Source organism: Populus alba, chromosome 1, assembly GCF_005239225.2.
Source record: "Populus alba chromosome 1, ASM523922v2, whole genome shotgun sequence".
NCBI classification, from domain to species: Eukaryota; Viridiplantae; Streptophyta; class Magnoliopsida; order Malpighiales; family Salicaceae; genus Populus; species Populus alba.
This window is the reverse complement of record NC_133284.1, coordinates 11,894,029-11,905,933: the sequence shown is the minus strand read 5'-3', so window position 1 is coordinate 11,905,933 and position 11,905 is coordinate 11,894,029. Positions and strand designations below refer to the sequence as shown.

General features: G+C 37.7%; 1 protein-coding gene across 2 annotated transcripts; it reads left to right on the top strand.

Annotated features, from left to right (window-relative positions):
* Positions 1–388: 388 nt before the first annotated feature.
* LOC118038623 (uncharacterized) lies at positions 389–10,656 on the top strand. 2 transcript variants are annotated; one of them, XM_035045032.2, is made up of 23 exons: positions 389–725; positions 1,081–1,375; positions 1,494–1,562; positions 1,646–1,783; positions 1,874–1,991; positions 2,823–2,905; positions 3,138–3,233; positions 3,426–3,594; positions 3,690–3,832; positions 3,906–3,992; positions 4,230–4,415; positions 4,804–4,971; positions 5,255–5,375; positions 5,481–5,550; positions 6,006–6,093; positions 6,163–6,283; positions 6,818–7,011; positions 7,125–7,233; positions 7,924–8,082; positions 8,228–8,330; positions 8,814–8,987; positions 9,595–9,740; positions 10,265–10,656. In XM_035045032.2, exons 1-23 carry the CDS (start codon positions 574–576, stop codon positions 10,456–10,458), a joined length of 3,183 nt encoding a protein of 1,060 aa, XP_034900923.1. In that variant the 5' UTR covers positions 389–573; the 3' UTR covers positions 10,459–10,656. The 2 variants fall into 2 exon arrangements, with proteins under 2 accessions (XP_034900923.1, XP_034900924.1); XM_035045033.2 differs by having other exon boundaries at positions 654–789.
* The last annotated feature ends 1,249 nt before the right edge of the window (positions 10,657–11,905 follow it).

The following is an 11,905-nucleotide window of genomic DNA, read 5'->3' as shown; positions in this document are numbered from 1 at the left end:
CTGAAACAGGACAGTGTATTAGACCCCTGAGTGGTCCATTCTGAAAACTAAACATTTTTTCAAGAATGACAACGCCGGGAAACAGCATAGAGTCGACCGGATGTGTTTAACCAAGGCAATGAAGCATGAAGTTTACACATGCGGTCGAAGCACAAGAGTGTTGATATAATTTCTTAGAGATTCTCGTCGATTTTTAGTTTTCAAATCCCTCTCTCGTCGAGATCAAATCTCCTTTGGTCAAGCAAATCATTTTTCAGGGTGAAAAATATGGCAACTTTCACGTCCCACTTCCTTTTCTCGTATGCTGCGGTGTCCATCAGCAGTATTTTCCGAAAGCTGATTCTTTGCCACAACGTCCAAAAAGAGAGGCAAAGGAGAAAGTAGCAGTTCCACGTGCTCCCTCTCTTTGCCTACCAAATTAAACCGCCCCTTCAATAATTAACACCTTAGTGGGGAAGGAGGGATGTGTGTATTCTAAAATTAATCTATTTTATATTTTTGTTTTGATCTTTCGATCAAAGTACCCAATATCACTAGTGTAATATAATATAAGACAGGATTCTGGCATTTCCCATGGAAACAGTACTGGTGGGCAGTAGTGGACAACAACGTGGACTAACACCGACAATCTCAAAGCTTAGGCATCATCATAAACTCCCTCCTCCTCACTCTCTCTTCCCCACTTCAACAACTACCTGCACATCAGCCTTTACATTCGCTTCCAGGTTCTTCTTTCTCAACCATCACTCGACCATGGCTTTTTTACTTCTGCTTCTTGATTGAGTTTAGGTAGGAAATATTAATTTGTGAATCAGCTGGTTGAAGTTTTGAAACAACAAGTTCATGTTAGTTCAGTTTTATATGTGATGCATGCATGCGGAAGCGTACCCACTTTCTGAAATTTTTTTGACCTATTAATTCTATTGATATAGGAATCATTATTTTGATATCTAAGATCATGTAACATCCTTCATTCCCTTTAATTACTGAAGTAGTGCTTCATTTGTCCATGACTTTTTTTTAATTGTGCTTCTTTCACTGCTTGATTGATTGAATTTCTTTTCAAACTTTGGCATGCAGAAAGAGGAGGCTTGATAAGAAGCTAAGTTGCAGGGGATCGATGTCAAAAATGGTTGATCATGATCAAGCTAAGGTAGTCGCTGCTGATGTTGTCGCGGGGGATATGATTTTTCAGCCTATCTTGGAGGATGGGATTTTTCGATTTGATTGTTCTGCAGAAGCTAGAGCTGCTTCATATCCCAGCCTTTCATTCACCCGTAGCAAAGATAGGGACACGCCAATCATGAGTCACAGTGTTCCTTCATATACCCCTACTTATGAATGTGTTTCTGGGAAGCAGATTGTTAAATTCGAGGTGGGTAGTTACATATTTCCCGTATTTGTACCTATCTAAATGTAAATTTGAAATCTTTTATGTTCATATTTTTGAGTTATTCCGAGTTTGACAGCTTACAATTTGTTTGGGGTTTTAGTTTCCTGATGGTACCACCTTTTATGGAACTGGAGAAGTTAGTGGACAGCTTGAGAGGACCGGAAAAAGAGTAAGTGTTTTTGTTTGATGCAACAGCCGTGATTGATTTGTTTTTTGTATGTGGTTCTTTACATATAAGATTTTTTAATGTAGGTTTTCACATGGAACACGGATGCATGGGGTTATGGTCCTGGAACTACATCATTGTACCAGTCACATCCTTGGGTGCTGGCTGTTCTTCCAAATGGAGAGGCGTTAGGGGTTCTTGCAGACACCACGCTACGCTGTGAGGTGATGTTCCAATAATGAAAACATTTTTTATTGTTTTATCCCTTGTATGTTTCCCTAATTTTAACTTTCACCCTTACCATCAATAAGCAGATTGATCTGAGGAAGGAATCAATAATTCAGTTCATTGCTCCATCATCATACCCTGTTGTTACATTTGGTCCTTTTGCTTCTCCCACAGACGTTCTGAAATCTTTGTCTCACGCCATTGGTAACTTCCCAACCATTTTAGATTTGATTTGCTTCTTGAATCTGTTCTCTGCCCTGGTTCAATTGCTTTTTTTATGGATGTCCTGTTAATTGTCTGCTCATTTCATGTGTTATTGCATTTGGTCCATTTACTTATTGTGTGTGTTTATGGAATGAAAAATATATTGTAAAAAATGGACTCTTACTTTACTGTTACAGTTAGAGAGGATTTTTGGTGACTTGATCTTTGTTTTTTGGGTTTTGGAATTGTTTTGGTGTTTCTGATGTTTTGATCTGGGGTTTCTTATGTGATAATGGCTTTTGTTATGAGCATGTAGAGAGGCTTGTGGAGAAATTAGAGAGTAGAGAAATGGGAATCAGTGTATATCCTCTTCCTTAGCAAATAATAGTGGAGGGGTAATGGCAAATTGACTTTTGAATTGGCTAAAACGAACAGAAATATGTGCGGGAAGAGGAGGGAATATAAAAGGTTGAAATGATGGAGTGGGCTGCATAATGATGGCGGCTTAACTGCCATGAAACAGTTGGGATCTTGCTAGGGGCAGGCTCCTAAGATGATGGGGGCATGGAACTTTGCCAAAATGAGAATTTGAATTAATTTGGCATTGCTGACAAGGCTTTTCAGTTCACAATGGATGGCTTTCTTCTTTCCTTTTTTTTTTTTTTTTTTTTTTTTTTTTTTATCTTTAAATTTGGAACATCTAAGACTATTTTTGCCACTTTGTGGGTTAGAAACCATTCAGTAACAGCCAGAGTAGACAATAGGATCTTATTTTATTATATTTGAAAAAATCTGGTTTGCTATTTGTTTATGCTGTGTCACTTTCCTCAGGAACTGTTTTTATGCCTCCGAAGTGGTCATTGGGCTATCAACAATGCCGGTGGAGCTATGATTCAGACGAGAGAGTTCGCGAGGTGCACTTTTTTAGGATTCATGCATGTAAAATGTTAACTATTACAGGATTTCAAGCTAGCCCCCTGTTTTGATCTATTCTTCTTAGCTGTGGAAAGACAGTTTTCAATGCAATCTTCCCAAAGTTCTGTTCACCCCATATTAGAGGCCCTCAATTGCTTAAAATTGTTTACTTCATTCATATTATTTGACATTGTATATCCGTTCTGGCTGCTGAGCCTTGTAAATTTGCAGATTGCCAGAACTTTTCGAGAGAAGGGTATACCATGTGATGTTATATGGATGGATATTGACTACATGGATGGCTTTCGCTGTTTCACATTTGACCAGGCATGTGCTTTGCTTGAATGATCCTTTGTTGACAGGTTCATTGTATTTGAGAAGAGGGTTTGGATTTTTATTTGGGGTAGGAAGGGGTTTCACTAATAGAAAGGACATCAGTTTAGTTTCGATGTTTAATGAGGGGCAGATAAAGGAAATATTTATTGAATTATAATGTCATATTATAACTAATATTTTCAGGAACGTTTTCGAGATCCACAATCTTTGGTAAAAGATCTCCATGATGATGGATTTAAAGCGATTTGGATGCTTGACCCTGGTATCAAGAAAGAAGAAGGATATCTGATCTATGACAGTGGTTCTGAAAATGATGCATGGATCAAGAAAGCAGATGGGGAGCCATTTGTTGGTATGAATGTAGCATAGCATGCTTTAGTAATTACCCTTAATTTTCTTACATTTTAGGATATCATTGACAAGTTATGGTTTTATTGCCACGTCCAGGGGAGGTATGGCCTGGGCCCTGTGTTTTTCCTGATTTCACACAATCAAAAGTTCGTGCTTGGTGGGCTCTTTTAGTTAAAGATTTTACATCTAATGGTGTTGATGGCATATGGAATGATATGAATGAGCCAGCTGTTTTCAAAGTAATACTGTGCTTCTTTCTCAAGCCTTCCATTTCTGGCTGTCATTTCTTGGTCTCATTACTTTGCTTTTCAGACTGTTACAAAGACGATGCCTGAGAGCAATTTACATCTAGGAGATGAAGAAATTGGAGGTTGTCAGAATCACTCACACTATCACAATGTATTCCCCCAAAACTATAATCTTTTTCCCCCCTGTGGCAAGATAATGATATCTAAGAATGGGATGCCAGTGCTATTATTTTCTTCAGTATTATGCATTCTTGCCAGCAACCCTCTGGAAGAACTATTTCGTCTAATTTATGAACTGCTTGCTCTTCTGATGGTTTGTTTGCGTTCATCACTGTGAAGAAAATAAAATTTGAAATTCTAGTCATTCTTGTTGGTTTCTCACTTATAGGTATATGGCATGCTTATGGCAAGATCAACATATGAGGGGATGAAGTTAGCTAATGAAAATAAGCGTCCTTTTGTACTCACCAGAGCTGGATTTATTGGTAGTCAAAGGTATGCTGCAACATGGACAGGAGATAACCTTTCAAACTGGGAGCACGTACACATGTCTATCTCCATGGTACTTCAATTGGTAAGCCTATTTTTTACCCAATGAGAATTAGGCAAATTGTCTTCATTTTTCACCTTTTAGTATGTTATAAGTTATGCTTTTATCTATCTCATATGTGTCCCTAGATCCTCACATCATCATTTTTGTAATGCTTTGATTTTTTCCCTTCCAAAGCTGAAGAGTCATTTCCTAATAGCTTCTCTTAAAGGTCATGTGTAAATGGTAACCACGTGGATTTGACCATTGCACCATATGTTACAAAATTTAGTACTTGGTTTTGTTTCTTTAGAGAGAGAAACTGTTGTCAGAAAGGGAAAGTGCTCCCTTTTACGAAATGAAATTAAAAGTTTTACTTTCTCTTCTTACAATATGGTCATTTGCTCTAATTTAAGTTTTACACTATGGATAGGGACTCAGTGGTCAGCCACTCTCTGGACCTGATATTGGTGGATTTGCTGGAAATGCAACACCCAAACTTTTTGGAAGGTGGATGGGTGTGGGTGCTATGTTTCCTTTCTGCCGTGGGCATTCTGAAAAGAGCACAAATGATCATGAGCCATGGTCTTTCGGGGAAGAGGTTGGTGACACATGCTTGCAATTTGATACCTCTCACTTATTTCTTACTTGTGATATGAACTTGGATGTTTCATTTTGTGCATAGTCTGGAGCAATTGATATTTGCAAGAACATTGTCATCTGTTGTAACTGCTAACAGTTTACCTTCCACATATACCTCTTGTTAAGATCATATGTTTTTATAGCTTTGTTGCCACCATAATTTTTCCATGTTGCTGGTTAATGTAGCTACTTTTTATGTTCTACCATCAATTTTTATTGCTTACTAACTTTAGTTCCATTAGTGTGAAGAAGTGTGCCGTCTAGCATTAAAGAGGCGCTATCGACTTCTACCACATATATACACTCTGTTTTATCTGGCACACACAACAGGTATCCCGGTGGCAACTCCAACTTTCTTTGCTGGTATGTCCATGTGCAGTTGAATAATCTTACTTCATTCAAGGAACTTCAGAATGTTTTTACATTCATTATGGTTGCTTATTGTTTCTGTGTAAATTGCCCATGCAGATCCAAAAGATCCTGGCTTAAGGACCACTGAAAATTCCTTCCTGCTGGGTCCTCTTCTTGTCTTTTCAAGGTTCTCATTCTCCTTATTTAATGATTCATACTAGCTTAAATGTGTTTGATTTAGGGGGTTAACTTATATGCACTATACATGGTATAGAGATCAGTTGGCCAGTGTCTTTATTAACTGTCTTGGTGATAAAATCTCTATTTCTTGCAAGATGTGCTTGAGAGACACCTGTGCTGTTGTGTACCATTTTGAGGGGCAGTGTTGGTAGGAGTATTTATATAATACTGTATATTTGCTTGCTTGATGCCTAACATTCTTGTAAGAGAGTAGAATATGCCTATACAGTATAATAGTTCTGTATGCATTGAGGAACAATTACAATGTCATCATCTTCCCTTGTCATAATTCTTTTTGGTTGTGTTTGTCTCTTGGGTGATAATTGGTAGAGCTCTTTGTAGTTAGCGTTTTCTTGCAGCATCCCTATGCAATTCATACTAATCCTCTTTTATTTTCATCAGCACCATTGCTGATCAGGGAATGGATAGATTGCATCCAGTGCTGCCCAAGGGAATCTGGTTGAGATTTGATTTTGATGATTCACACCCGGTATCTATTATTTTCATCTTGCTCTACTTCATCTAATTATATCTTCTTACTTACCTTTATATGCAACAGGATTTACCGACATTATATTTGCAAGGAGGATCAATAATTCCTTTGGCTCCCCCACATCAGCATGTTGGTGAAGCAAATCTGTCAGATGACTTGACACTCCTTGTAGCTTTAGATCAAAATGGTATTTCTCACGCTTGTTAGTTTTTATAAAGGGCAGGTGTTGAATTGTTTGCTCAAAGATGTGAAGTTTAATATGGCCTTATGATAGCAGTTTGATATATCGGACCTCATAAACTGCTAGTTCCATTCATAAGCTTGCAAATTAGACCATGGCAAGCCATGGAGTTATAGGGTGTTAAGCATGGTGAATTTGGATACTCTGAATAGTAACATGCCCCCCCCTTCCCCCCCCCCCCCCAAAAAAAAAAAAAAATAGAGTATCAATTGCAATTAGCATGCCAGTATTAGGAATTGGTAAGTTTGGGGAAAGTATCATTTTCCCCTCAGTGTTCCCACAACCCGCATTATACTAATGCAATCTTATTCACTTTTAACTGATGAGACATTTTTTTAAGCCTGTCCTACTGTTTTGTGAAGCAAAACGTTGGTTGGTAAAAGGTACCTTCTGGCTCTTTACATGTGCACGTGTATTGGTCGGAGAATGTATGTTGATGGATTGGTTTGACCTGGTTGCATTACATTCCTGCATTTGTAGGGCATGCTGAAGGATTACTATTTGAAGATGAAGGTGATGGGTATGAATTCACCAGAGGTGGATATCTGTTGACACGTTATGTCGCCGAACTTCAATCTTCAGCTGTTACTGTCAGAGTTTCCCATATGGAAGGATCATGGAAGAGGCCCAGACGCCGTCTGCGTGTGCAGTTATTGCTTGGTGGAGGTGCAATGGTATGTCTTCTGTTGTCAATGAACATTGTTAGGGCATACTTGGCGTTCACTGGAAACTACCACTGGTGAAACATATGTTTAAAATATTTATTAATCTTTTTATCCTTGAGCAGCTTGACTCATGGGGCATAGATGGAGATGTCCTGAAAATCAATATGCCCACAGAAGTTGAAGTTTCTACACTGGTGTCCACCAGTGAGAAACAATACAGGATCCGGTTAGGTATTGGTACTTCTTTTTGGTTGTCAATATCCTCTATTTTCAGCCTTTTTGTAATTTTTTAAACATTAGTTATAAGCTATTTTTAAAATATACAGGCCCATAATTCTTGTTGGTTAAAAACTCATCATTTTCTTCTTTAGTTTAGTCTCCATTTTGATTTTCATGAAGAGAATATTTACTTTTCTCGGGGCATATGCATTCAATATGTGGGCCAGAATAGAATATTCTCCTTTCTTCTTGAAATTTCACTTGCACATCTTCGTTTTAGTATGTCTCATTCATTCTCACAACTGTAGTTGTGTTCCTTTGGTAATCATATTTGGATGGCTATGATGCCCTCCAAGGATAGGGCTTTCAGTGTGTTTAAAGGTTTTCAAAAGGATAGACACTAATTGGCTTATTGTAGTTGAGGAGGCTGCTTGTGGTTTTCTAACTCTGCCTTTATGTGTTATTGCTAGAGTTCGTGGAATTTTTTCCTTTATGGTGATTGAGATGCAGGAATGATGGAAATCATTTCTTGACTTCCTTGCAGTCTTTTTACGAATATTTAATGTATATATTTTAGGTGGATAGGCTTGTCATTCCACACTTTTGAATGCATCACATAGTTCTTTCAAAATGCTATTTTTTAGGTTTTATTTTTTATTTTCAAATCAGTTTGTGTCCTCATAGATAACTTCTCAAATGCAGAATGTGCCAAGCATATTCCAGAGTTGGAAGAGGTTTCTGGACCCAAGGGAGTAGTGGAGCTTTCAAAAGTCCCTGTTGAATTGGAAAACGGTGATTGGATTGCTAAAGTAGTTCCCTGGATTGGAGGCAGAATTATTTCCATGGAGCACCTTCCTTCGGGTAATGCTTACAACCCAGCAAAACTTTTCTTTCTTCTTCTTCTTTTTTTCTAACCTGGCCAAGGTAATTTGAAGTTCTTGAGAGTAGAGGTTCACCTAATATGATCCAAAAACTCACTATCTCCTTTTATTGGCAATGATTGAAGGAACACAGTGGCTTCATAGCAGGGTTGAGATTGATGGATATGAAGAGTATAGTGGAACCGAGTACCGGTCAGCAGGATGTTCTGAAGAATATAGTGTCATTGAGTAAGTTGCTGACTTGTACTAATTTCATTGTAGTTTTTGATCTTTGGGAACATAAATGATTCCAATGTAATTCCTTTCTGATACAAAAGACCAATTCTTCCTTATGACTGAATATTCAAGTAGTGCAGGGTAGAGAAAAAGAGTGAGTTATTAACTCATATAACTGATAAATCAAACAACAATTCTTAACTTCCTTGAGAATTTGTTTTGTTTTCAGAATATCAATGGTCACACAATCAACTATATCAAAAAAATAAAATAAAAATAAATAGATAAATTTCTATTCTTGTCACGTGGATCAAATTTATGGAGTTTCCCTATTTTCAATATGGATAGTTTGACCTTACTGAGGCACTTTTTGGGGACTTCTTCTTTCCTTAATGCATTTGTTCTGTTTTCTCATACTTGAAAAGAACTGTAGTCCCTGGCTTTTTCATGTATCTGCTAGATACCCATGTTTATGCCTGTAATCGCTGCTTGTAGGCGGGATCTTGAGCATGCAGAAGAGGATGAATCTCTTATTTTAGAAGGTAATATTGGTGGAGGGCTGGTTCTTCGACGGCAGATATCTATACTCAAAGATAATCCAAAGATTCTCCAGATTGACTCTGGCATTATAGCCCGCAGCGTTGGTGCTGGTTCTGGTGGATTCTCAAGGTTAGATCCAGAAACATTCCTTATCTATGATGATTTTAATTTCTTTCATCTACCATTAAGAGGATCTGTGCTCTTTAGGCTTTCTTTGCACCAACCGATAATGACATTTTCAATCCATCACATGGAATATTGTTTAACTGTTTTTCCATCACAGTTACCATCTATCATTTTGTTGTGCTAAACAAATTAACAAGAACATGAATTATGAAGTTTGACAACATGCATTGCACAAGCTGTTTTGCGGTCTTTTACCAGAAGATGCATTCTGGAATTGGTTCTGAAATTGCATTTTACGTTGTTGTTTCTCTACAAAATCAGTCTTTTCACGTGAGATAATCTTCAAAAACGTTAATTTCCCAGAAACAATTTTCTACTTCATTGTTTCTCTACAGGATTGCAGTCTTTTTACATGACCTTAAAAAGTACTCAGTTTTCCTCATGCTAACTCAATTGAATATTCTTTGTTTCTTCCTGTTTGGTCCTCCCCTATGCTTAATGTGTACTAGGACTGTAAGCTCACGTTCTTTCCTATTAATCATTATACAAGCATGCGCCAACATGTATATAAAGCTATGAATACCAAACTATTGTTGTTTCTTTGTTGTAGACTGGTTTGCTTGAGAGTACACCCGACGTTTACTCTCCTTCACCCCACTGAAACTTTTGTCTCATTCACCTCCATTGATGGATCAAAGCATGAATTATGGCCTGAATCTGGGGATCAGTTCTATCAAGAGAATCTTCTGCCTAATGGTAAGTTCCATGTCACCCTATTTTATGGTGTTTATACAAATTTTTTTTATATAATTTTTGTAGCGGAAAATGTAGAATGTAAATGGAACTGGAATGGATAAAGAAAGGAAACAAACCATGAGATCAAGCAAAGTTGGCAAAGGACTATTGCTTACAAAGCAGAGGTCCTGAAGTTGACTCAAGTCCCTGTTGTTAATCCCAAAATTAACAATAGAGATGGGAAGCTCTAGGGAAAATTTCATTAACAAGTAACAATCCTCGAGGTTTGCTGAAATGACTCTGATCATCCTTCATAATTACAAAATAATCGTAATCACAATGCTCAAATTTTAGTTAATGCAAGTATCAAGAAACAGTGTAATTACAATAACCTCAGCGCTGCTCCAGTCATTAAACATTTCATTAATTCTTGCAAGAACTGGGGGCCTAATAAAGTAACATAGTTTATTGAGAGCGTGTATAGTGCATATATTGAGCCTAATAATGTTTGTCAATCTTGATATCATTCATTGCGTTTCTTTCAGGTGAATGGATGCTGGTGGATCAATGTCAGGGCTTGGCTTTAGTCAATCGGTTTAACATTAATGAGGTTTTTAAGTGTTACATCCATTGGGGAACAGGGACAGTAAATCTGGAGCTGTGGTCTGAAGATAGGCCTGTTTCAAAGCAATCACCTCTCACAGTCTCCCATGGGTATGAGGTGAGAGGAATCTCTTAGTTACTTGTACAAGAGATGGATGCAGAGATATTCAACCAGCAGATTTAAATTGTGTAGTTTTAACTAAATAATGCATCAAAACTTCTTTTGGGAAAAAGAATGGTAAAATGGATCTAGGAAGCCAATCTGTTGATACGTACTGCACTTGGTTTATAACATAAATCAGCATTTCTTCAATAAAAGTAGTTTTATCGCTAACCTTCGACTATGGGCATTCTGGATTGGATGGGGGTGGTTAGGTTTGTAAGCTAGATACTTTTTTAACCCTAGTAGCCTTGTGGTTGAGCACCTCCCCACCATCCTGCACAACCGAGCTTGAGCTTGAGCTTGAACCCGGAACGTGCTCGCAAAGATTACAAGGTACTTCCACTCCTCAAAAAAGCCGGGAATTGTGACAAAACAACACTCCTATTTTACTGGATGAAGAAACGTAGGTGTAGGTCTTTCAGAAACTGAAGCAGCAGGCTTTAAATGGTGGCTTCTCTAGTTATCCCTTAGCCCAAAGGCGCAGCCTTTGCTATGACCAAATATTCAACTAAAAATGTCTTTTGGAACTCTACTTGCAAAACCCTGTTCTGAAAAAGCTTGAATTATATACAAAGAAATCATGTTGGTGCTAGCTGAAGCCACTAGCGATAGATGATGGTCTTTATTTACACAAGAAACTTTGCCTTCAATTTTTGCCCAAGCATTTGCACTTCAAAGCGTTCACGTGGAGCTCAAGGACCTCTATGTAAGGTAGGAGTAGGGAGCGTGTTAAGCTAGGTGCTCAGATTCTTCCTTTTTCTTTCTTGGCCTTCTCTTTCTCGAGCAAGTAAATTATTTCTGCTTTCAGGCATATCCAAAAGGATTGTATGTAGCTTGATATTCGCCTCCTCCACCTTTTCCATTAGCCTGTCATTTGGTAACATGCCTAGGCAGGCCCTTTGGATGGTCACCCAGCTTTCCTTTAATGGAAAAGGACAACTACAACACAAAAATATCCTGAAACTCTCGGTAGCAATCACACTCAAAAATCAGGAATTTACTTTGGATTATCAATTCTATCATTAATTTTCTTATCTTTTGTTTCCTCTTTCTTCATTGCATTTGCCTTTCAGCAATCTTGAGTCACTGGCAAATATAAACTGAAAATAATAATAATAATAATACCATAATTAATGTCAAATTTTGAGTCAAAAGCTGAAGTGTAAATGGAACGAAGCATAGATATATAATATTGTAATCATAGACCCTTACAACTACATAAATAATTCTGGTAAAAACCAACCTCCACCATACAACAGCAATACCAAATAAGCTAGAATACAATATTGTTCTTCACATTTCTCTCCATCTTTGATTACGAGTCGGAGCACAGCAACATAGGTGTCCAGGTTGCTTCTGAGGTGATAGTTTTTAAGCAAATAAAGAAATCAGAAGAGATTAAAAGACTGGAAGAATAAGA